Raw genomic sequence first — 26,117 nt, forward strand, 5'->3', positions numbered from 1 at the left:
TGGTGTGATCTTGGCTCACTGCAACCTACACCTCCCAGGTTCAAGCAATTCTGCCTCAGCCTCCCGAGTAGCTAGGATTACAGGTGCAGGCCAGCACGCCTGGCTAATTTTTTGTATTTTTAGTAGAAACAAGGTTTCACCATGTTGGCCAGGCTGGTCTCAAACTCCTGACCTCAGGTAATCCACCCGCCTCGGCCTCCCAAAGTGCTGGGATCACAGGCGTGAGCCACTGTGCCTGGCCATCTTCAAGTATCTTTATAGCAATGTCCCACTCCCAGCACCAGTTTTTTGTGTTAGTCCATTTGCATCACTGTAAAGGAATACCTGAGGCTGGGTAACTTATAAAGAAAATACGTCTAATTGGCTCATGGCTCTGCAGGTTGTACAGGAAGTGTGGTGCCAGCATCTGCTTCTGGTGAGGGCCTTAGGAAGCTTACAGTCAGGGCAGAAGGTAAAAGGGGAATAGGCATGTCATATGGTGAGATAAAGAACAAGAGAGAGAAAGGGGCGATCTCAGACTCTTAATTAGATCCTGTGTGGATTAACTCGAGTGAGAGTTCACTTATGACCAAGGGGATGGTGCTGAGCCATTCATAAGGGATCTGCCCCCTTGATCCCGTATCTCCCACTAGGCCTTACCTCCAACACTGGGGATCATATTTCAACATGAAATTTGGAAGGGACACACATCTAAACCATATCACTAAGTATCAAGGACATAGTATGAGTGAGGGGAGAGAAGGATTTCTTGGTCAAATATGTTGGGGGAACTGCTGGGTTCCATAAAGTTAAATGCCACTGGGCAGGGCTTCTCGGAGCATTTCACTTGCTGATGTGTGCGCTGACCCAGGCAGTTAGCACGCACCCTGCTCGGGTCAAAGGGACACATCCTGAGCAGTGCTATTTTAGAGGCATTGTACAGTGGTAGGAAACGCCAGCAGACCTGAGCTACTTTCAGCTCCATCACCCTCTGGTATGTGACCTTGGGCAGTTAATTGCCTTTTGGGAGACTCAGTTTCTTCATCTATAAATGGGGAAAATCCCACCCCCATCTCACAAAATATTCAACGTGCCTAACAGAATGCCTAGTACATAGTCAAGTACTCAGAGTGATAGCACCCACCCTGTTTTCTCTCCCGTCTGCGATCCTTTAGGAGATAGTTGTCTCCCCTTCCAGTGACTTTTTTTTTTTTTTTTTTTTTGAGACGGAGTCTCACTCTGTTACCCAGGCTAGAGTGCAATGGCATGGTCTCAGCTCATTGCAACCTCCTCCTACTGGGTTCAAGCGATTCTCCTGCCTCAGCCTCCCAAGTAGCTGGGACTACAGGCACACGCCACCACACCTAGCTAATTTTTTGTATTTTTAGTAGAGACGGGGTTTCACTATGTTGGCCAGGCTGGTCTCGAACTCCTGACCTCTTGATCCGCCTGCCTCCGCCTCCCAAAGTGCTGGAATTACAGGCATGAGCCACTGAGCCCGGCCTAGTGACTCTTTCAATATCCAACTTGGTGCTTGGTCTACATGCAGTCAAAGCAGGCTGGGGTAAGAAAATGTCTCAGGATTACTACTGTCTCTCAAGCACATCCTACCTCTTGGGCCTGAGCTCCAGATCCCTGTTTCCCATTCTCCTGCTGATACACAGACTCCCCATTCACCCACTTCCCAGGAAAAAAGCAAATAGTTCAGGGCCTCTCAAAGCACCCATACCCTTTGGGCTTAGCCAAATGCCTGGGCTATATTAGATGTTCAGTAAATAACAAAGAATGAATGAATGAATGCAGAACTCGTATTTTTTGATGGCTCCATATTCCAAGCAGCACCCCAGATGCTTTTCTAGCTTACATTTCCTGGAGAACCCTCTTACCCATTCTGCAAGGTCGTTATTTTTATACCTGATTTACAAAGCAGAAAACTGAGGTTCAAAGACAGGTGTGGATCTGGTCAAGTTCAAACAGATCATAAATTCCAGAGCTGGACTTCCAGACTGGTTTTCTCACTCCCAACCCATTAAACAACGTTCATCTTCCAATATCCACTTTTAAGCACCCATAATAACAACCTAAGGCTATGCAGGTATAAAGCTAAAGCCAGGATTTGTACTTGTATCTGTCCGATCCCAGCACTTCCTGTTGTCAAGGCAGACATGCCCCAAGGGCCTTGGGGATTACAGGTCAGGAACCCCAGGCTGGGACTTCTCGCTGCCAAGAATCCTTCTGCATCTACTGCCATCTGTCCCCTCCAGAGCACATACCTCTCCCTCCTCCTCAACTCTTGGGTGCTGGCAAGTTATCTCTGAGTGGGTTTGTGCCTGAGTTCAACAATGCCCCGCTAGTCTGGAAACAAGACCACAGCAAGCACTGACCTCAGTTAGAACAAGTGTAGGCAGGTTGTGAGCCAACTCCTGTTTCCACAACGTTCTCTCCCCGCTGCTTGACTTCCTAGTTTATGGGAAGGTCAAGAGAGGGCCCCCAGAGCAGTCACTAGTCAGGGCGCTGACACGGGGAGAGGGGAGGGGGGTGGCCTCAACATCTATCCGCTTCAGCTGTTCCCGCTCTCCCAGCTTCTTCACTGGGTGGGGAAGCAGAGTGTTCTGATGGTTGGGAGCATCGACTTGGGAGTTAGGCAGATTTGGGCTCAAGATTCTACTACTTTCTACCTGTGTGACCTCAGAGAAATGTCTAAGCCTCTCTGAGCCTCTGTTTGCGCACCTGTAAAATGAAGATAATGATACCTCTTTCATGGGATCACTGAAAGGACTAACTGATGAAGATGTGTAAAATACTTACTCAGCGCATGTCCCAAAGGAAACACCCAGCCCATGGAAGCTGGGTCACTCTTGACTTCCCCTGCTGGCATCCCTGAGCGGCTCTGAGTTTGGGAAAAGGGCTTTAAGTGGCAAAAGGCATTTATTTCCCCCTGTTGAGGGGGTTGAAAGAAGTGCTCTTACATAGGGGTGCACAGCACAAGCCCTGCTGTTATGAGACCCTGGCCAACTTACTTATCACTTCTCCAGGCCACACTTCCCTCATCTGTAAAACCGGAATTATAATCATGACTTTTTTTGTATATACTTTAAGTTCTAGGCTTCGGCCAGGCACGGTGTCTCACGCCTGTAATCCCAGCACTTTGGGAGGCCGAGGCGGGCGGATCACGAGGTCAGGAGATAGAGACCAGCCTGGCGAACACGGTGAAACCCCGTCTCTACTAAAAATAAAAAAAAAATTAGCCGGGTGTGGTGGTGTGCACCTGTAGTCCCAGCTACTCAGGAGGCTGAGGCAGGAGAATGGCATGAACCCGGGAGGCCGAGGTTGCAGCGAGCCGAGATCGCGCCACTGCACTCCAGCCTGGGCGACAGAGCGAGACTCCGTCTCAAAAGAAAAAAAAAAAAAGTTCTAGGGTACATGTGCACAACGAGCAGGTTTGTTACATATGTATACATGTGCCATGTTGGTGTGCTGCACCCATTAACTCATCATTTACATTAGGTATATCTCCTAATGCTATCCCTCACCCCTCCCCGCACCCCACAACAGGCCCCCGTGTGTGATGTTCCCCTTCCTGTGTCCAAGTGTTCTCATTGTTCAATTCCCACCTATGAGTGAGAACATGCAGTGTTTGGTTTTCTGTTCTTGCGATAGTTTGCTGAGAATGATGGTTTCCAGCTGCATCCATGTCCCTACAAAGGACATGAACTCATCCTTTTTTATGGCTGCCTGGTATTCCATGGGGTATATGGGCCACATTTTCTTAATCCAGTCTGTTATTGATGGACATTTGGGTTGGTTCCAAGTCTTTGTGTGAATAGTGCCACAATAAACATATGTGTGCATGTGTCTTTATAGCAGCATGATTTATAATCCTTTGGGTATATACCCAGTAATGAGATGGCTGGGTCAAATGGTATTTCTAGTTCTAGATCCTTAAGGAATTGCCACACTGTCTTCCACAATGGTTGAACTGGTTTACACTCCCACCAACAGTGTAAAAGTGTTCCTATTTTTCCACATCTTCTCCAGCACCTGTTGTTTCCTGACTTCTTAATGATCGCCATTCTAACTGTCGTGAGATGGTATCTCATTGTGGTTTTGATTTGCATTTCTCTGATGGCCAGTGATGATGAGCATTTTTTCATGATTTTTAGTTAATGGAGCTACAATGAATCTCACATAAGTTCATGGTCATAGAAGTGACTTATGTGTCCTCACTGTCTCCATTTCCTCACCCTCAATTCTCTCTTGAGATCGCTGCAGACTGGCTTTTGTCCTCACACCTCACTGTGTCCAGCTCACGAACACCTCCCTGCTGCTGAATCCAATGGTTACTTTTCAGCCTCTGTCTTTGACACAACTGATCGCTCTCTCCTTTTTTCCATGTGAGTTTAGGATACTACCATTCCTGATTCTTCTACGGCACTGGCCATTTCTCACCTCCTCAGCTGACAACTCATCTTCCCCACATTTATGTGTTGGAGGGCCCCAGGCCTCATTCTTTGGCCTCCTCTCATCTATGCTCACTCCTGGGTGGTCTCCTCCAGTCCATGGCTTTAGGTCAAGTGTACACGCCGATGGCTCCTATAATTCTGTCTGCAGTCCAGTCTTCCCTGAGCGCTTACTCACAAATCCAGTGCTTCTTCGGCAGGGAGAGATGCATGTCTAAAATATCTAATAAGCCTCTTGAATTCAATGTGCCTAAAATAGGAACTCTTCATTTTGCCCTAATTTCATCCTATCAAAATTGCTTCCTCCATGGGCTTCTCCATTTCCAAAACTGGTACCAGTTATTCAAGTGAGCGAGCTGAGAGTGTCCCTGATTCTTCTCTCCACATTACATCGGTCCATCAATAAGTTCTACTAGGGGGCCCTCAGGATACATCCTAAATTTGGCCTCTTCTCACACTCCCATCAGGACTGTCCTAGTCCCAGCCCAGGCCCCCTTGTCTCTCCCTGATCTCCTTAGGTGGCCCCTGCCTGTCTCCCACTTCCACCCTTGCCCCACTAGGGTCTGTTTACCAGAGTGATCTCTTACAAAGAGACATCAAGTATGTCAATCCCCTGTCAAAACTCTCCAATAGCTTTCCATGACAACCTAACTAAAACAGAGACATACAGGATCCTATGTGATTATGCCACTGCCAGTGTCACCGTTCTCACCTCCTCCCTCGCTCCATCGCCCGCTCAGCTTCAGCTGTGCCACGGCTGAAGAGATCCCACTCCAGGACTCCTGCATTTGTGGTGTCTGCCCAGAGCTCTTTTTTTCCATGCATTTTTACATGCTTGCCCATTCACTTCATTCAGCTCAAATGTTACCACTTCAAAGAGGCCTCGCCTGATTCCCCTATCTAAGGTAATCTCTTTTTCCTCAAGCTGCCCTAACCTGTATGTTTATTTTTCTATGGAGTGCTCATTTCTACCTAAAGTTGTATTATATGTGTGTGTGTGTGTGTGTGTGTATGTGTGCATTTGTTTACTTGTTTATTATTCAAAGCCTTCACTAGGAGGTAAAGTCTGTGAAGACGTGGGCAGGGTCTTGTTTACAGTTGCATCTCCAGTGTCTAAAAAAGTGCTAAGTACGCAGTAGGCACTCAAACATGTGTTAAATGAATTCACGATAATCACCTACTTCAAAGGGTCCATGTAAGAATTTGAGGCAGTGATGGTTCTGAACCCCTTAGTATGGTGCCTGGCACACAGTAGGACATCGATAAATGTTAGCTCTTACCATTATGTAACAAATCCTCTTAGAGTGAGGATGCCCTTCACATTGCCACAGCTACCGCACCTTTCAGATGGAGGGCCCCGCGGTCTCTCAGAGATCTTCTGGGCCAGGCCCCCGTGGGGCTGCATGTGCTGGGCCTCCAGTTCTAAAAGACCACAGTGCACCCCTTATCAGATGTTTGTGTTTAGACTCTGAAGGGGGCAAATAACTCTAGTTCCTTTGACAACATTTTGGGCTCTGCCACCATTTTATTATGTGAGCAAACATTTGATAGCTGGGAAGCCCATCCCTAATGACAGGTCATAGAATCTCACTGGCGTCTCCTTATCTGCCCTTCTTGTTTGCTCTTCTATTGAAACCTGCAAGGTCACAAGCCGTTTTCTCTCTCCTCCACCTGAAATCTGAAAATTGGAAAAAGGCTGATAGTGGGAAGTAAAGAGACTTGAGAGTGGGGGTGGGCCAGGGGAGGAAGAGGAGGCAAAGGGTATCAGAGGACCCTGACCAACGTCTCAAGAATGTAGAAGGATCAGAAGCCTGTCTCCTCACATGCACACACTGCTCAGCTCTACTCTTTTTTTTTTTTTTTTTTTTTTTTGTGAGACCGAGTCTTGCTCTGTTGCCCAGGCTGGAGTGCAGGAGCGTAATATTGGCTCACCACAACCTCCACCTACCAGGTTCAAGCAATTCTCCTGCCTCAGCCTCCCAAGTAGCTGGGACTACAGGTGCGCACCACCATGCCCAGCTAATTTTTGTATTTTTAGTAGGGATGGGGTTTCACTATATTAGCCAGTCTGGTCTCGATCTCCTGACCTCATGATTCATCCGCCTTGGCCTCTCACAGTGCTGGGATTATAGGTGTGAGCCAACGTGCCCGGCCTTCAGCCCCACTCTTAAGAGCACTGAGGAGCAGCACGGGCTTGGGCTGAAGAACCCCATGTTAATAATAACAGTTGTGCCAAGGACCACTCTCAGGACTCTGCAGGTGTTGACTCGTCGAATCACACAACAACTCCCATTTTATAGGGGAAGAAACTGAGGCACACAGAGAGTGACTTGTCCAAGAGCACAAAACTTCGTAGAAGGCTCCCCACCTCCAAGCATGATTGAAAGAGCACACTCTGAGTGGTCACCTACACAGCTAGTTTGAGGCTGTGGCTCCACACTCTCCTAGTTCTCAAACCTTGGATAATTCACTGACTCTTTTAGCCTTGTTTTCCTAATCTGTCAAATAGACATAATGGTATCCTCATATAGGGTTATGGTTGGAGCACTGATCAATGTGGTAACAGTGGCCTTTAGTAGTATTTGTAGGCGTGTGTGTGTGTGTGTGTGTGTGTGTGTGTGTGTTTGGGGGGGATCTTGAGAGAATAAGCCACTAAGTCAAAGGCAGACTTAGATGCCAACAAAAACAAAAGGGAAGGAGGAGACACAGGGAGACAAAAGGACTCCCCAGAAGTGAAAAGGAGAGCAGGGGCGCTCCATGACGGTTCAAATGAGTAAGGCCCGGGCACTGGAGGGCGAGGCTGCCCTGAGTTGGGTGAGGTGGCTTCTCTTGAGGGCTTCTCCAGCCATTCTGGAGTCTCCTGCCCTGGTCCACCCACAAGGATGGCATCAGAGGCCTTCAGCCTTTGGATCCTTTCCCTGGTCCTCTGAGTTTCTTATGCCAAAGTAAGAAACCTGTAGAAAGCACTTTGCAATTTGCAAAGCTCCTTCCTGATGAGTAGTTTGAGTGGTCATTTTCTCATGTGCTTTCTGGCCTTGCGGCCCTAGGTGAGCAGCACTGGCACACCCTGGGAACTTGTTAGAAATGCAGACTCTTAGGCCCACCGCAGGCCTACAAGTCAGAATTAAACCAGAATCCACATTTTCACAGGCTCCCTGGTACTTGTGGGTCCATTAAAGTTTGAGAAGCATTAGTATAGGAGACCTCAGCTCTTAGAGGTCTTAGGAAGAGACCCTTGTGTCCATGAGAGGCAAGAGCTCACCATCCAGCTGCCTTTTCAAGCACACTGGGCACTCTATAATGCCACTGTCACAGAAAGAGGGGCCCAACTTCAGGATTAAGGTCAGCAAATTAGGACTATTTCAAGGTCCTCAACGATTCACTTCTCTCTTCTGAAGTGGCCGGGAAAGCCGGCTCCCAGGTTTTCCTGCAGGAAGTGCGCCTCAGCATGAAAACCGCAGCACTGAGCAGACACGAGGCCCCCAGCCCTCCACCTGCTGCCCTTTGCTGGTGGAGTTGGGCATCAGCTCCCTTAGAGAAGCCAAACTAATGGCCCATGTCCCTGCCAAATGACACAGCTGAGCACTCTCCCTCCTCTCTCTCTGCAGTGTCCTCTGCAAGCCTGGTGATGCCTACACATCACTTACTTTGTGCGCAGCAACAAGGACCGTGTTTTCCACACCATCAGCCTCTGGGCAGCTGTCGTGGAAAAGCCCAGTGACCTGACAAGCACCTGCGAGAGGTCCCTGCTTACCCGACGGACGTCCTGCTGGCACCTCAGACAATCCACTCTCAGGAGGCGCATCCTGAAACCCAGCTTCCCTTCTATGCAGTATTGCCACGATGCCTCTCCCACGATGTCACGGACTCCTGTCTGTCCTGGAGGTGGGAGACAAGGAACCGCCGAAGAGGAAGCAAGAAAGCCGTACTGTCTACGTTGTGATCCTTCATCGAACAAACTGATGCGAAAACTTGAATCTGTTACTGAAACGAGGAGAGGAGGACACGTGCTAGTGAACTGAGCCAAACACACTGTAAATATCTGCAGACTCCCTCCCCCGCCCCATCCCAAATGATCTTGAGATTTCTTTTAAAGAAGTAAATTTGTCCAATGGCTGTAAACTATAAACTACTGTAATTAAGTGCAATTTCCCCTGTGTGTCCTCTCCCCTCTGCCCTGTATATAATACTAAAGTGTCTAATAGTTTTCTTTGTAAAGGTCAGAGTCAAAATTTCAAAAGTGATCTGTCCCCTCTCTCTTCCTTCATGGAGAAACACCCTCAGTGGGAAGTGAAGCCGCTTATCCCCTCCCTCAGGTCTGGACACTCATGGGGATGGCATACCTTGGACTGACTACCAGCTAACTCCAGTCTCCTGACATTAAGACACACCTCTGGATCCCTGGAGGGGCTGAACGTAGTGTGTCAGAGTAACATGCCAGCTTCCTGTGGGCCAGAAGTTCAGCCGTGCACTCCCTAACAAACCCCAGGGCAGGGAAACTGGCTGTTTGATAGCAGAAGAAAAAGTTGCAGTCTCAGAAAGCCTTCCATTAAAACAATTTATTTTATCACTACCCAGGGCCTCATATTTCTGTCTCTGATACTTTCCCTGCCATGGTTCCACCAAGGACCCCTGGCCTCTGGTCTCCTTGGAATTTTCTGTGTACTCCGCTGGGATCATGTAGTGTGTCATCTAGGGGTGTAGAGAGGCGGGTGGCCTTCTCTTGCCATCATTGTTCCTGGTGTCTTTGTGTAGGCTTCACTGCTAATTGAGGTAAAGGAGAGTTGATTTCCCCAGTAAGACTCCACGAGTCACTCAGAGGGCATCTGGCTGGAGCAGGAGCTAGCACCCTTTTCTTCCCTGCAACTCACAGGGATAAAGTCACAGAGTCAACTCCTGGTGGGTGACCTGTGTGATAGAAACAGACAAAAAGTAGGATGAATGAAAACCCTGTGGGTAAATTGTTTAGCCTCATTTAAAGCATTAATTCCAGACTTTCTTCCTGCCCTCCTTTTCCTTCCTTTAGAGCTCTCAGTCACTGAGTGAATGGGCTCTTGTGGACATCACCTCTTGCCCAAGATTCTCTCTCTGGCGGGGATGCTAAGGAATACAAATAGTCCAAACAGTAAAAAGCCAAAGGCCCAGAGACTCCATCAGCAGGGACTTTACCACAAATAATTCAATGCTGACTCCAGGAGAAAGGAAGATGGACCTGTCTTCTTTGCTGTTTTCTTTTTTGCCAAACAGCATAGGCCTACTGGCCTGTGGCTCTTCGCTTTTAGGCAGAGCATGTCCCAACGGAAGTGGAAGCAAAGATTGTGCTAACCAGGCCATGAGTAATGGACTTTTTTCAAAATCCCATTGAAGTGGGAGATTCAATTTTCAGTGAGCTGGGCAAATTTACTGAGTACCTACTCTGTGGCCAGGAATGGATGGATATGGAAATACTGACTTTAATTGATTCCTAGCTCCCCCTAACAGTATAATTTGGGTTGAAACAGTCAAGAGAAAAATTCATGACTGGGTTGAGGAGGGCTGAGGACAAGGCCAAGCACTACATATGGAGAGAGGCCAAGATCCCCTTTCATTAGTTGAGCTGTCCTGTTGGATGGCTCCTGTGAGCTCCGGGAAGAGGAAGGGAACACAGGCCTCAAGCTCCAGCCCCAATTGAAGCCCTATATCTGGACTCGTGTTGTTTCTGGAAAAGCAAGCATCTGCTTTTGGTAGATTTTAGATCTTGCATTTAGACCCTGAAAACCCAGAAGGTCGTATTTATCTAACAGGTCATCTGGGCAGAGGTGTAGATGGAAGACAGGGAGGAGGGCTGGGTTGGGGACAGTCTCTAGAGAGTTTTCCTAACCAAATCCTGTTTGAACCAAGATATGTAGACAGCTGACCCTGGCAACTGAGAGCCCCAAGGATGGTTAGCTTCACCTTTCTAAATCAAACAGGGACCTCCCTCCACTGGCTATACAAGGGCCCAGGGGAATTACACACTCTGAAGATTCATTGGCAAGCTTCCACCCCCACACCTTCCTCCCACCACCTGATGGACCAACCATCTCCAGGGTCTTTTCATACCCTGACCCCAGGCTCACAGACAGACGGTTCCATTTTTATCAGAGCCAGCTGTCACTTTCCAGGGTGAGCCTGGGGAAGGCAAATTTCATTTTAACATCCATGGATAGGAAATAAAATCAGTACTGAAAACCTGCCTTAAAACTGTATTAAACTTCTCCATGCTAACCAGTTACGGGGTATTCCACCTAGGCAGAGATACTGCAGTGTAAGCTGCTGAATTCAGGTAGATAAGAAAGAATACAAGGCAGACAGTCAGGGAATCTGAGCTCTTGGCCCACAGTTGGAGGCAAGTCTTTGAATTATCTTTGGAGCCAGAATTCCTTGATTAGAATCTCCAACTCCACCATTTAACCTCCCTGGTCCTTAGTGTCCTGCTATGTGAAGCTGGAATGATAATGGTAGTACCTACTTTATAAGGTTGTTTGAGAAGTAAGAGGGTTAATATATGTTAAACACATAGAACTGTATATACGATGGGTATTGTGTGTTAGTATCATCTCATCTCAGAGTGCCTTCTCCTGTAGTCTCGTGTAGTCTTCTGGGTTTGGTTGACATTCCCAGATAACTTCATCATCAACTTGACGTTTGCTTAAAAAAAAAAAAAACAACTGCCAATAATTGGTAACATGTTTTTGTTCATTTGTATGGTATATGGCAAATCTCAGTGGTAAATCAAGGCTGAGTCGGGAAGGAAGGGCCTGAGGAGAAGAGAAAGGCTTCACTGGGGAGAGTCTTTGTCCTCCTTAGGAAAAGAAGAAGATAGAACGTGATGATCTTACATGATCTTACATGTGGGAGGGCCACAGAGAGCACTGGGAAGATGGAACTAAAAGTGGCTTCGTGTTCTAAAAAGTGGGTTGGGGATCATGGAGGAGTCCAGTGAGCAAGGAAGAGTGAAGGTCAGGAAGAGGTGGGAGCTAACTTCTGTCCCAGGAAAATCAGGGCCAGTGTGTCCCTTTTGACTTAGGAATTAATTCAAACACGCCATCCAAAGCTGCTCTAGAAAATGAGATATGACATATCCATGTCTTCACACTTCAAACACATCCCAACAGCATCACACAGGCTGAATATTTATGAGAAATTGCAATCAGCTGAACCAAGTGCCTGTTAGGTCCCTCCTCCCCACCCCGCTCCCTCCTCTTCTTCTCCTGGGTGCAGAGGTCATTCTAACTGGACAAATACTGGATTGTCTGCTGAGATTTATAACATGACTATTTTACAAATGAATCTTTAGAGTGGGCAGGACTTTGCACGTGCCTGGATGAACATTCCTTTCTCCTGGATGCGTGCCTATAGAGAAAACACTTTCAAAGGGAGAACCCACAAAGCAAATATGAGGGGGACAACATCAAAAGCAGGAAACACTAAAACAGGCTTCGCACAATCTGCATATGTACGTTTATGCCAACAGATCACGCAACACAAAAACAAGATGTTTCTTTCTGCCGTCTTTTATTTTTTCACCAGATACACACTGTTATATTCCCCAAAGAAAGATTTCTTTCCAGGGCTACATTGTCTTGACATCATTAATGAACTGATATATTAAATTATCCCCAATTAATTATGAAGGTTGAAGGTAATAAATGGATAAAGCTAATCTTTTAAAAAGACCAGAAAATACCAGTATAAGGAAAACATGTCAGATTTCCTGAGCCATTACAAGATCTTCTGTATATATCTTTGCTTTTGGAAACACATAATCCAAAATAATATTTCCCCTTCATTTATTCAAGAAATACTTACTGGCACTTGCTGCATGTTAGGCACTATCGTTCTAGACACTGGAGATACATCAGTAGACCAAATACATAAAAATCCTTACCTTCATGAACCCTATATTCTAGTCACAGAGATAGCAAATAAATACGTGAATATGTGTATGTGTATGTGTGTGTGTCAGATGATTTAAAAAATCAATGCAAATTATAGCAGGTAAAGGAGATACCGGGAGTAGCCATCTATTTTTATTTATTTAGTTTTAATTTTTTTTGAGACAGAGTGTCACTCTGTGACCCAGACTGGAGTACAGTGACGTGATATCAGCTCACTGCAACCTCCGCCTCCTGGGTCCAAGCAATTCTCCTGCCTCAGCCTCCTGAGTAGCTGGAACTACAGGCACATGTCACCATGCCAGCTAATTTTTGTATTTTTCAGTAGAGACAAGGTTTCGCCATGTTGGCCAGGCTGGTCTGGAACTCCTGACCTCAGGTGATCTGCCCGCCTTGGCCTCCCTAAGTGCTGGGATTACAGGAGTGAGCCACTGTGCGCAGCCTGGTAGCCATTTTAAACAGGATGGACAAGGAAGAAGAGAGTGGCCACAGAGAACGTGACATCTGAGAGCCCCAAGGTTGCTGAGTGAGCCACGTGGACACCTGGGAGGAGAGCATTCCAGGCAGAGGTAACAGCAAGTGCAAAGGCCCTGAGGCAGGAAAGAAACGTATATCAGAGCAGCTAGAGCAGAGAGAGGGGGAAAGTTCTGGTTCACAGAGGTAAGCAGGTGCAGGGGCACGACGACAAACGGCCTTGTGGCCATTTGTAAGGACTTCTGCCAACTGCTGTAAGAACTTTGGCTTTTACTTTGTGTGAGCTGGGAGCCAGCAGAGAATTTTGAATACAGTAAGGATAAGATATGACTTATGTTTTAAAAGGATCCCTCTGACTGCTGAGCTTCTGGGAAAGGGCGTGCCAAGAGTGCCAGCAAAGAGACTATCAGGAAGTTGTTGCCATAATCTAAGCATGGGTGATGAGAGGTGATCTGATTGTGTATTTTGAAGGTAGAGGATTTGAAGATACCAGGATTTCCTGATGGTTTAGGTGTGGAATGTGAGAAAGAGAGTGATCAAAAACAATTCCAAGATTTGGGCCCTAAACAAAGTAGGAAATAGAAATTAGTGTTGTTGGCCAATTGTGGTGGCTCACACCCATAATCTCAGTACTTTGGGAGGCCAAGGCAAGAGGATCTTTTGAATCTTGGAGTTTGTGACCAGCCTGGGCAAAATAGCAAGACTTTGTCTCTACTAAAAATTTTAAAAATCCAGGTATGGTGGTGTGCACCTGTGGTCCCAGCTACTCAGGAAGCTAAGGCAAGAGGATTGCTTGAGGAGGTCAAGGCTGCAGTGAGCCAAGATTGCACCACTGCACTCCAGCCTGGGCAACAGAGCAAGACCCTGTCTCAAAAAATAAATAAATAAATAATAAAAATGAAAATTTAAAAATCCCTGCTGCTGTAGAAAACGAAAAACAATGTTACACAAACATATGCTCTATCTTGGTTATTCTTTAAAGTGGTACCTTAGGAAGCATCTTAGTAGTATGTTATGCTGTGATGTGATATTATCATATCCCTAATATGATGTCAGGCTCTTCATATCCCTAATATGATCCCTAAATGATGTCAACCAAATGACATTCATTTGGTTGATGTATTAGTCTGCTCTCACACTGCTATAAAGACATACCTGAGACTGGATAATTTATAAAGAAAAGAGGTTTAATCAGCTCACGGTTATGTGGGCTGTACAGGTTTCTGCTTCTGGGAGGCCTCAGGAAACTTACTATGATGGTGGAAGGTGAAGCAGAAGCAAGCACGTCTTACATGGCAGGCAGGAGGAAGAGAGAGAAGGGGGAGGTGCCACACACTTTCAACTGACTAGATCTCCTGAGAACTCTAGCATGAGACGGCACTGGGGGATGGTGCTAAAACCATTAGAAATCGCCCCCATGATCCAATCACCTCCCACCAGGCCCCACCTCCAACATTGGGATTTACAATTTGACATGAGATTTGGTCGGGGACACAGAGCCAAATCACATTAGTCAACAAGTGTTTATTGAGTGCTTACTATATGCTACATACTCCTTCCTCTAGGCATGGGAAGAAAAGCAGTTTAAAAAAGGTCACTTCCCTATGGGGTTTATATTCAACTGGGAGGGAGCCAACAAGAACTAAACAATATACTAAATGTATACTAAATAAACAAATATATGGGTGTTGATACATACTAGAAAGAAAAACAAAGCAGAGAAAGGTGAAAGGGAGGGTGGCTAAGGAGGTGGATTCATATTTGCATGGGTATCTTTACTTTGCTTTCCAAGATAGGATTTCTTTTGGGCATCCTGACCAAAAAGATAACTGAGTGAATATTTCTGAATCACCTGCACTGCCTGCTGAAGACTTCGTTTCCCTACTGCTTCCTCCTTTAGGAGATTCTATCAGTTCCCCCTTGCTGCTGTAACAAATTACCAAAAATGTGGTGACTTTAAATAACAGAAATTTATTATCTTACAGTTCTGGAGGCCAGAAGTCCAAAATCAGTATCACTGGACCAAAATCAGGCTGTCAACAGGCTGTCACTCACTCCAGAAGCTTGAAATTTAGGAGAATCTTACCTTGATTCTTCCAGCCTCTATTGGCTGTCAGCAGTTCTTGGCTTGTGGCCACATCACTCCTATCTCTGCCTCCGTGGTCACATTGCCCTCTACTCTGTGTCAAATCTCCCTCTTCCTCCCTCTTATAAAGATACATGTGATTGTATTCACAGCCCACTGTGTTGCTTAGGATAATGTTCCTTAATCACATCAGCAAAAACCCTTTTTCCTTTTCATGTATCATTTACAGGATGGAGGGATTAGGACCTGATATCTTTGGGGGTCATTATTCAGCCTAATACAGAGACTTTATCACAAACCCACACATTCAAAGCTAGAAAAGAGAACTTAAGGTGATATTTTCTTTTGTACAACTTTTCCATTATAATTCAGCATTATTTTCAAAAAATAGGTTGTCTTGTCCAGGAAACATGGATGGTAACAAGAAAGACAACTGTTTCTTAATCATTACAAAATCTACTTTCAGCAGCCACACTTTGGGGCACTTGAATCAACAAGTCAATGAAAAACTTAAGCATGTTGCTCATGTTTGTATCATGGAGACAAAACAATAGTTTGCCACTGTAGTTAGGGTTAACCATTTATCTGCTCATTTGTTCATCTAGTAAATATTTACTGCTGCTGTATAGAGTTATGGTTAAGAGCTCAGAGTAAGGAGTCATTCAAATCTGATTTCAAACCCTGACTCTACCCCTTACTAGCTGTGAGATCTTTGGAAGGCAACTTAACCTGTCTGAATGTTTCCTTATCTGAAAATGGGGTTGTCTGGGGATTAAATGAGATAGAAGATGCATAAAGTCTTTTGCTTGGTACGTAAGAAGGTGCTCAATAAATGTTCGTCATTAGCATCCAATTCAGGAATACAACATGAGATAGCACAATGGGCCCCTTCCCTACTGTCACTGTCTTCCTCCCACCAGAATATAGGTTTTGTGAGAACAGGCGTGTGGTGTTTTGTTCACTGGTTCGTCCCCAGCTTCCGGTACCTGACACCCATTGGCACTTGGTAAATATTCTCTGAATAAATGAATGTGTGTATGTATATTATGGGGTTTACTAGTTTTGTGTTTGGAAAATGACCCCAATACACACCTCCCACCACCACTATCACTATCACTCTCTGGGGCCTCCCAAGATTCAAAGGAAGAAGCAAGTCATTGGTATGACTTCTATCACTGGGGATAAGGAGAAAGAAGAGATGAAAATGGTAGTCCTGGGTGGTGTTTTATGACTAGTGTACTACTATGGATAGTTGGAAGTGTAACTTGTTTAGTACTAAACTAAAAGTGAAAGTTAAAATAATTGAGAGAGCTAAAGAAAAACAGGCCACCTCTCAAACTCATTTCAGCTTCGAGCTGGCACTAAAAGGGGGGGAAATCCCAGTACTTATGCCTACCCATGGGTCCAATTTCTGTATACCATCTGCAAATACTCCTACTATTCACAGAAAGAAAATCAGATTGCAAACTTCTTAAGGACAAAGACCTTATGTTATGCCTACCAGCCTAACCCAGGTTCTTCATTCCTTTGACTATATTCTTTGTACATTTTCAATATGCAAAACACATAAGTGTGGCAGGGAGACCCCACACTTGAGTGTGAGTGCTCATTCATTCAACAAACCTCTTTTGCACACCGACTTTGAGTCAGGCATGTTGGTGGGTGGTGGGGATTCTAAAATGTCCTGAAGGAGTTCCCAGCCTGGCTGGGGAGACAGATAACTTAGCAAGTGATTTCAATGACAGGGTGTGGGTGTTAGAAGGCATACTGATAGGACAATAGAGGAAGTTCTGCTTGGATGGCAATCAGAGAAGGTTCCTTGGTAGATATGTAAACTGTATCATGAAGAATGAGTGACAGTTCACCAGGTGAATGGGGAGCAGAGGATAGTGGAGGAGGCATTCCAGGCTAAAGACCCACAATGCAAAGTGAATGTCTAAATCAATAAGTTCATGGTGTTTCAGTCCAAATCTTCTGTCCTCACTGATTCCCCCAACCCAGCTCTGCATGCCTGAGACCCCTGCCTGAACTTCTCTTGCCCTGGCTCTGTAAATCATGATCTGACAGAGTGAAATGTGCTCTCCAGGCTGCAGGGTGTCAGGTCAAGGTAATGGGTCACTGGTCAGCCGGTGCCCCAGCAGAGTGAACCACGGCCTGAGAATCAAATATGTAGCCCCCACATCTCAGATGAGCAGAGGTGGGGCATAGGGTAAAGCATGTGATGTTTACGTTCAGAAACTGCAAAGCTACTAGCTTGCGAAGTGTCATTACATCTGCAGGTGAAGGGTAATTTTCCTGTTACTCAAGGTCTCCTAATCGGGCTCTGATTGGTTTCTGGGGAATTGTTTTATGACCCAGAGCCAGGCAGCGATAGATAGGAGATGTGGTTTGGTGGGCAGCAGTTTACAAGGCAGGAAATTGCTTCACTGGGCACAACCATTCATAAGAAACACCTCTGGGAAAAGGAGACCCGGGATCCTGGCAGGTCCGCCCCTGGCCATCTGTTTACATCAGCAGCAACCCACGTTCCTGGTTACACAATGTGGCAGCGTCATTTTGACTGGGGGATCTTTGCCCCGTGGAAGAATAAACACATTCCTCACTCTCAATAGAATTAGCAGACCTCACAGACTTTTCAGTGAGTCTCCTGGAGGCCTTAATGTCATAGGAAGGTGACTCTAAACATGATTAGCTGTACAACCTCACTCATTCCAAATTCAGTTGAATTTTCCTTCAAGGACAGTGAAGGCTTAGATGAAGATACTCCAAAGACGAAGGGTGGAAGTGATATCCTGACACTTTGTCAGGATTGTCAGTTGCCAAAGCCACGCCAAGTTTCTTAGGAACAATCCATTAGGGCCAGGCATGGTGGCTCACGCCTATAATCCCAGCACTTTGGGAGGCTGAGGCAGGCGGATCATTTGAGGTCAGGAGTTCAAGACCAGCCTAAATAACATGGTGAAACCCTGTCTCTATTAAAATTACGAAAAAACAAAATTAGCTGGGCGCAGTGGTGTGCTCCTGTAATCCCAGCTACTCAGGAGGCTGAGGCAAGAGAATCCACTTGAACTCAGGAGGCAGAGGTTGCGGTGAGCTGAGATCGCACCACTGCATTCCAGCCTGGGCAACATAGCAAGACTCTGTCTCAAAAACAAAAACAAAAACAGGAACAATCCATTCACTGGCTTAGGGGTCACTGGTCAGTCTGGGTAGGAGGAAGCAGGGCTGTGGGTTGTTCGGATACATTGCCCGCATTTCCATTGTCCCATCAGCTCTGCAGTTCCTTAGCTGAGTTCTAGAGTCCAGAGTTTTTAGCATCTAAAGCCATCAAATCCGCGTGTGCCATGGGAAGGAAAGATAAGGGGCAGTGGCAGAGTCTCCAGAACTATAGCTACTTGGGAGGCTGAGGTGGAAGGATCGCTTGAACCCAGGAGGTGGAGGTTGTATTAAGCCAAGATCATGCCACTGCACTCCTGCCTAGGTGACAAAGTGAGACCCTGTATTAAAAGAGTCATGCGCCAAAGCTTCCTCCTCCCCACCCTATTTCTAAACTCCATCTTACTCCCATCCTGGCGAGGTGAGCTTCATTCACCTCCCTAAGATCTCAGGTTCAGTATCTTTGAAATGGAGAGAATCATGGCACTTAACTTCACAGCCCTAATGTGAAGACTAAATGATATAACGAATTTTCTTACTCTTTTTTTTTTTTTTTTTTTGAGACGGAGTCTCGCTCTGTCGCCCAGGCTGGAGTGCAGTGGCTGGATCTCAGCTCACTGCAAGCTCCTCCTCCCGGGTTTACGCCATTCTCCTGCCTCAGCCTCCCAAGTAGCTGGGACTACAGGCGCCCGCCACCTCGCTCGGCTAGTTTTTTGTATTTTTTAGTAGAGACGGGGTTTCACTGGGTTAGCCAGGATAGTCTCGATCTCCTGACCTCGTGATCCGCCCGTCTCGGCCTCCCAAAGTGCTGTGATTACAGGCTTGAGCCACCACGCCCAGCCTGAATTTCCTTACTCTTAAGTGTGTTTGCACACTTAAGGTTTAGTGCATTTTCTCTTGGGCAGTCGAGCAGGTGGAGGGACTTGAGGTGAATTTCATTTTATGTTTGTTTTTACTTTCCATATGAGGAATCATAGACAATCTGTTGTTATCACTGACTTAGTCCAAGACCTACTAACCGTATTCTTAGGCTATTGGGCAGAATATCCAGGAGCAGTCAGTGGTAGAAAGCCCTGGGCTTGCCCCATCTGAACATGTTTTGTTTGCTTCTATAGAGACCATTTGTTTAATTTTGTCTCCCACTTGCAAATTCTAAAGGGGCCCAGACCATGCCTTTCTTGCTTACCACTGTATCTCCAGGACTTTATACAGTGCCTGAAGCATATTAGGTTCTCCATAAAGACTTGTGGAATGAATAAGAAAGTGCATTAATGTGTGAGTGAAAAAAATGAAGGCATCACACCTCTTTAAAAACTTAAAAAAACACTAATACGGTGAATCCATAACAAACCTGTATGGACTTGGGATCATATAACTTCTCCATTACCAGCTAAAAGGTAGTCTTTTTATCTGGTAAAAAGCAATTGCGTCAGGGAACACTAACTGGGGTATTGTGCTAAAGCTACCAAGGCAGTTGCAAGAACAATCCCTAGACCAGGACCCTTTAGATAGATAATTAGTTCAAGTATCTGCATTAGCTGTTAGTTGTTTTTGTTTTTTTTGAGACGGAGTCTTGCTCTGTCATCCAGGCTGGAGTGCTGTGGCGCGATCTCAGCTCACTGCAACCTCCGCCTCCCAGGTTCAAGCGATTCTCCTGCCTCAGCCTCCCATGTAGCTTGGATTGCAGGCATGTGCTGCCATGCCTGATTTTTGTATTTTTAGTAGAGACGGGGTTTCACCATGTTGGCCAGGCTGTTCTCGAACCCCTGACCTCAGGTGATCTGCCCGCCTTGACCTCTCAAAGTGCTCAGATTACAAGCGCGAGCCACCGCACCTGGCCGTGTTAGTTGTTGTGAACTCCCCTCAGGATCCCATGCTCACTGCTGCTTCTGCCCTACTCATTCTCTGTGAAGGAGACTACAGAAAGATTGATGGCCATTGCCCCAGACATCTAGGGAATATGGTCACTGGCCACCTGATCTCCAAACCCTGTTGTAGGGACCAGGATAAGCCCAGAGGTGGAGGGATGGTCCTGTGAGGTCAGACTGAAGGAGTGTGTGACCAGCGCAGCATAGGTCAAATCCAGAAGAGTGTTTCCAGATCAAGGGCAGGGGCCATGCAAATGTGTTAGAAATCCACTTTGGGGTGGTACCCTGAATGTGGTACATTTGGGCCTGATGTCCCAAAAGGCAAGCTTCTCAAACTGGAGTAACAGGGCAGTGAGCCAGAGGTTGCAAGAAGTCACAGGAAAGATGGCTCATCTTCCTGGAGTGTCCATTTTATTCAGATATAAGAAACGTTAACTGTATTTTTCTATAAAAGCAAACTGATGGATTATGGTAGAAAACAGAAAATTTAAACATGCTTTTAAGATAAAACATGGGGCTTTGAAGAAAGTTTCTGTTTGCAGCGATCTAAAACCCCACACCCCTTGTGAAGTGTAAATTCACTCTCTGCCACTACTGGTACTTCACAGGAAAAGCTTCAGAAGTGCTGACTGCAAAGAACCACACAGAAAATGCCACCCATGGACACTGCACCACACTGCCCACACATACACTGCCAGGCCCCCACTCCACACAGCAAAGTTCCCCTCCATGAGACAATGGCATTGGGATGCAACAGCCTCTTATATCACGTGGGTTGACCCTCTGTCCCCAAGAGATCAACTGGCTATCCTTCCTCCTGCAGGTTCTCAGAGATATCAGACCCTGTCTGAAAGAAGGAGCTACACCCACAATGTTAATTTCTCTATTCCCACTGTCCAGCTTGCTTGGCACAGATGAGGCATTCAATTAATGTGTGTTGGGATGAACTGAACTCCAGACAGATGCCTCCACCTCCTCGTTCCTTCCTCCTGAGGGTGGAGGCAGCTGTGGCCTCAAATCCACAGGCAGCCCAAACCAAATAGTATGGGACACAGCTAACAAGCACAGCTCCAGCTAGGGCCCAGTGGTGGCCAGTTTCACTTCTTTTGTTCCCAGAGCTAAAGGGCTGAAAAATCCATTCCAAGCGAAGATACTAGAAATTACTTTTATTCCCATTTTTGAGAGGAGGATACAAGTCATAAAGGAAAAGCCTCCACATGCTGTTAGTTGGCAAGTTATCAGCTCCACTCTGGAATATACCAAGACCAATGGTGGATAGGTACCTGAGTCTCTGGCATCTGTGGTAAGCTCACTCTGGGCAAACTTACCCAAGACTCCAGGCCTCTGGTTGTCAAAGGAGCTTCCTGGGGTCCCCAGATCCAGTTCTTCCTCTGCCCTCCAGGGAAGTGAAGCTTCACTGGGTCTCCCCAACTCCAGCATAAGCCCCTGAGAGTGGGAATGGTGTCCAATTAATCTTTGTAACTCTACTGCTTAGCAGAGTCTCTGAACATAAGATGCCCTGAAGAAATATATGCTGGTAATGATGACACCATTCACCTATAGACATTTGACAAATATGTATGTTCTGTGCAGTCTTTTGGGCCTAGGAATTCAATGATGAATCAGAAACAGTCTCTTCCCTTAAGGGGCCATAGCTTAGTAGGGAAGGCTAACAACTGCCAACTGCAATATGGTGTAAACACCATGACAGAGGCCTGTACAGAATAAAGAGGCAGCACGAGGGCCCTCCAGGCAGTGCAGGTGCTGCCTGCTCTCTAGTTGGTGGACTCAGTAGCTTCAAGTGGGGGCTTTTAAAGCCATTGAGGTGGGCTCAGTCTTCTGTAGTTGAAGTCATGGGGGGTGGGGGAGAGGGAGGGTCATGTTTGAAGGTGGGCTTTCACAATCACAGGAATGCCCAGCGTGGGTGGGCCAGAGGGTGACCTTCTCATCACCCTGTAGGAAAGTGAGGCCCAGCTAACACCTGTTGGAACAGGTAACTCCCATTTGCCCATTGTCCTGTGTTTGCAGAGGAGGAGCAGGGAACTCCGGAGAGTAAGAGGGAATGGGTCACAACCAGGTGAGTCTCCTTTTGGCACCACAAGCATTAGCACAGAGATAGGGCGGCTGCCCTGGGCAGGATTTATAACTCCAGATTTCAAGGTCTTATCATAAACAAGCTCTTTCTGAATTGCAACATGTCAGGGGTAGGGGGAGCAGACAGACAGAGACAGACTAGAGAGCGGTGTTGGGGGTGGGGGGGTGTTAGAATGTGGCTGATAGGGAAGTTGTGGGGGAGAGGTGGAGCTATTCATGGCTAATATTGTATGGAACATGGAACTGGTTAATAATAATGCTTTGCTTCTTATCCCATTCCCATGGCCCAACCATGAAAGGTAATAAACATGATTTGGAACATAGTGAAATCCTGGGGCAAGGCAAGCCCAGAGAGGCAAGCATTGTTTTACGCAGGCTCCTGCTCTCTAGAACTTTCTGCCCCACTCCATGGATTCCTCATCAGTGCATTTTAGTGAGTGTGAGTAGGGGGTGGGTGGGCAATGTCTCTGGTCATTACCTAAGGCTTCTGAGCTGTCACTGGGAAATAGCAAATTGCCCACTCATGCTGCTTTGGTGGGGAGAAGGGGTGAAGCATGGGGCAGGAGTCAGGGAGGCACCTGTCAGAGGTGTGATTGGGGACATCAGGGCAAAGTGGAGAGACCTGCTGTGGCCCCTCAAGGCACCAGTGCTGCCTCTGGATGCCTCTTTCTCTCTTCAAGTCTTCCCTTGACTTTCATTCTCACCGGATGCCAGCTGAATAAAGACAGTGACCAAGGGAAGCAGCCTACACTCCAATTGGCCCTGGACCACACTCCTGTAAACCACCTTGAAGGGAGGGGACTAGGTGTCCCCTTCACTGAAGGCCTGTCACTAGCCCTTCTGGACTTTGGCCTGGTCTTCCTTCTGTTCAGACCAGGTGGGATGGCAAGCTCAGCAGGGGCTGAAAGATGCTCCTCGGAGGACCCCCAGAGCGTGCCTCCCTCCTCCTGCTTCTCCCGAGACATCAAACACACCAGGCCTGGGTAGGCAGGCGGAGTTAACAAACACAGCGAGGCTTGGGAGAGGCTTGGAGGCCTCTCCTTCAGACTCCCAATTCCAGCCTGAGCAAATCCCCCGTGACTTCAAAGCCAGCAGCTTGTTTGCCTGGCCACAGGGCAGCAACAATGCTTTCCCTTTTGACCTAAGAAAGCATCCTTGGGGCTAGGCGCTGTCACTCACTCCTGTAATCCCAGCACTTTGGGAAGCTGAGTTGGGTGGATCACCTGAGATCAGGAGTTTGAGACCAGCCTGGGCAACATGCTGAAACCCCACCTCTACTAAAAATACAAAAATTAGCTGGGCATGGTGGCAGACACTTGTAATCCTAGCCACCCGGGAAGCTGAGGCAGGACAATCACTTGAAACTGGGAGGCGGAGGGTGCAGTGAACCGAGATCGCACCACTGCACTCCAGCCTGGGCGACAGAGTAAGACTCCATGTCAAATAAATAAATAAATAAACAAACAAATAAGCATCCTCGGCATCATTGCTGGAGGACTGCTGGCCAGGGTGTGGAGTGGAGAGGTCACTGACCTAAACCCTGCTTAGGGGCTCTGAGGTAGGCATTCCTGCCAGCCTGCCCTGCTGATCCAAGACCAGGGGATGTGTTGGGTAGGCCTGGTAGAAACCATATCCCCATACTCCTGGAAAGCCTGACCCAGCCAGGACTCAGGGCAGAGAGAATAGGCCCACCTCAACCCAGCCGGGCATGGCAGGCCACATCAATGCACCCGGGAATGGAGACCACACCATGCACTTGCCGGGCCCCTGACGGCCACCCTTATTTCCAGGGATTCACACCACAAATGTAGCAGTATGTGTGCTTGTCTGTGCCAGGTGCATGTGTGTGCACAGAAGTGTGCACATCCCAGCCGGGCACAATGGCTCATGCCCGTAATCCCAGCACTTTGGGAAGCTGAGGTGGGTGAATCACCTGAGATCAGGAGTTCAAGACCAGCCTGACCAACATGGCAAAACCCTGTCTCCACTAAAAATACAAAATTAGCCGGCTGTGGTGACGCATGCCTGTAATCCCAGCTACTTGGGAGGTTGAGGCAGGAAAATCGCTTGAACCCGGGAGGCGGAGGTTGCAGTGAGCCGATATTGTGCCATTGCACTCCAGCCTGGGTGACAAAGTTAAACTCTGTCAAAAAAAAAAAGAGAGAAAGAAAAGAAAAGAAAGAAAAGAAAGAAAGAAAGAAAGAGAAAAGAAAGGAAAGAAAGGAAAGAAAAGAAAGAAAGGAAAGAAAGGAAGGAAAAGAAAGAAAAGAAGGAAATGTGCACATCCCAGCAATCCCAGACATCACCACACGGTTCTTTAGGAACTATGCTCTTGACTTGCATCTTGAAAAAAACAAATCTATGCTTGATCTAAAAGCAACGCCTCCTATTGCTGCTATCACCAGTTTAAAAAATAAAATACAAGCAAAAGTCAGAGAACTATATATGAGAAGCAGTAACTTAATTCAACCTGTCAGCTCAAGAAATGAAGAAATCTCTCGTAGGACAGGAGGCTTACTTACCCTTCAGTTAACTTCTGCCAAGTTGATGATGAAACACTCATACTTTCAGAGATCTTCACATTGAAGTTTAAAAAAAAAAAAACCCCACATTATAGCATCCTGCACCCAGTGGATCTTCGACAAGATGTTTCGGTAATGATTATGATGATTTTTTCCCTGAAGAAGGGCCCCCATGTATTCTCTATCCCATGCAAGAGAGGGTAAGGAGAGTGTCTAAGCTCTTTCTGAAGATTTGGCCTCACCGTTATGACAGTGTAGGTTAAGTGGAGCTGTTTGGACACTAAAGTCACCCTGAGCTGGGTTCACATTCTTGATTCTATCACTTATTCCCTATGTGACCCTGACTACACTAACACTCCAAGCCTACGTTTCCTCATCTGGAAAGGAGCTAAAACCTGCTGGCAGTTCCTGTCCTAAGAAAGTAATCATGTTCTTGGTGATTATAATAAGAAATCATTTGGCAAAGAACAGCTCATGGACAGAAACCCAGGACTGGGGCTGCACACCCCACACAGATATCCATTGCAGCTCCCTCCACAATTTAGTGAGACAGCGTAAGATAGTGGTTAAGAGCACTGGAGCTGGACTGCATGAGCTCCAATCCCACTCTGCCACTTTTAGCTGTGTGACCTTGAACAAACACTTAATCTCTGTGCCTCAGTTTCCTCAACTGTAAAACAAAGATAATAACAGTATGTACCACACAGGACTGCTGTCCTTTGGATGAAATGAATTAACATCATGAAAGGAGTTCACATCTATAAAGTGCTTAGAACAATGGGTGGCACATTACAAGTGCCACATGTTTGCAGTTTTTATTATTGCATTGTCAACACTAGATACATACACCACTATCCTTGTGAATACTGCACAGGCAAAGTTACAAGTATTTAGTGAATATGAGGAGCATGTGTTGGGGTGGGGGATGTTTACTGATTCCTAAGTATGAGTTTTAGAGCAGGCTAGGTAGAAGGGAGATATGGGTAGCTAGGATTTCAGTCTCAAAAACATACCTCGAAGTTGATTTGTGCTAGTCAGATGGAAGCGTGGATGCCAATCCCACTAAACCAGGAGGTGTGAGACTGAGCTGAGGAGAGCACTCCTGCTGTCCCTTCCCTTCCTGTGGATCTTCCAACATCAAGTAAGGTTTTAAAAAATTCATGAAATGGTTTCATGTAAGAAATTGAGGCTGGACGTGGTGGCTAGCACCTGTAATCCCAGCACTTTGGGAGGCCGAGGCGGGTGGATTACTTGAGGCCAGGAGTTCAAGACCAGTTTGGCCAACACGGCAAAACCCCATCTCTACTAAAAATACAAAAATTAGCTGGGTGTGGTGGTGCATGCCTGTAATCCCAGCCACCTGGAGGCAGAGGCATGAGAATCGCTTGAACCCGGGAGGCGGAGGTGCAGTGAGCCGAGATCACGGCACTGCACTCCAGCCTGGGCGACAGAGTAAGGTTCCATCTCAAAAAAAAAAAAGAAATTGAATTTTAATTCTATAGTAAAAATCCCAATGTACCAGTGTTCTGAAATTTGAGGATGGTGTTTTTTCCTGTCCTGGG

The 26,117-nt window shown here is 46.7% G+C and overlaps 1 protein-coding gene across 4 annotated transcripts in view; it reads left to right on the plus strand.

Moving 5' to 3' along the window:
• LOC105476897 (HNF1 homeobox B) overlaps nt 1–9,012 on the plus strand; it is a 60,690-nt gene extending 51,678 nt beyond the window's left edge. For all 4 annotated transcript variants that reach the window (XM_011733222.2, XM_071082784.1, XM_011733223.3 and 1 more), the window contains one exon: nt 8,048–9,012. In XM_011733222.2, coding sequence (XP_011731524.1) covers nt 8,048–8,068 — 21 coding nt within the window. In that variant the 3' untranslated portion in view covers nt 8,069–9,012. The remainder of the gene's footprint in view (nt 1–8,047) is intronic.
• Nucleotides 9,013–26,117: the final 17,105 nt, after the last annotated feature.

Source organism: Macaca nemestrina, chromosome 17, assembly GCF_043159975.1.
Source record: "Macaca nemestrina isolate mMacNem1 chromosome 17, mMacNem.hap1, whole genome shotgun sequence".
NCBI lineage: Eukaryota > Metazoa > Chordata > Mammalia > Primates > Cercopithecidae > Macaca > Macaca nemestrina.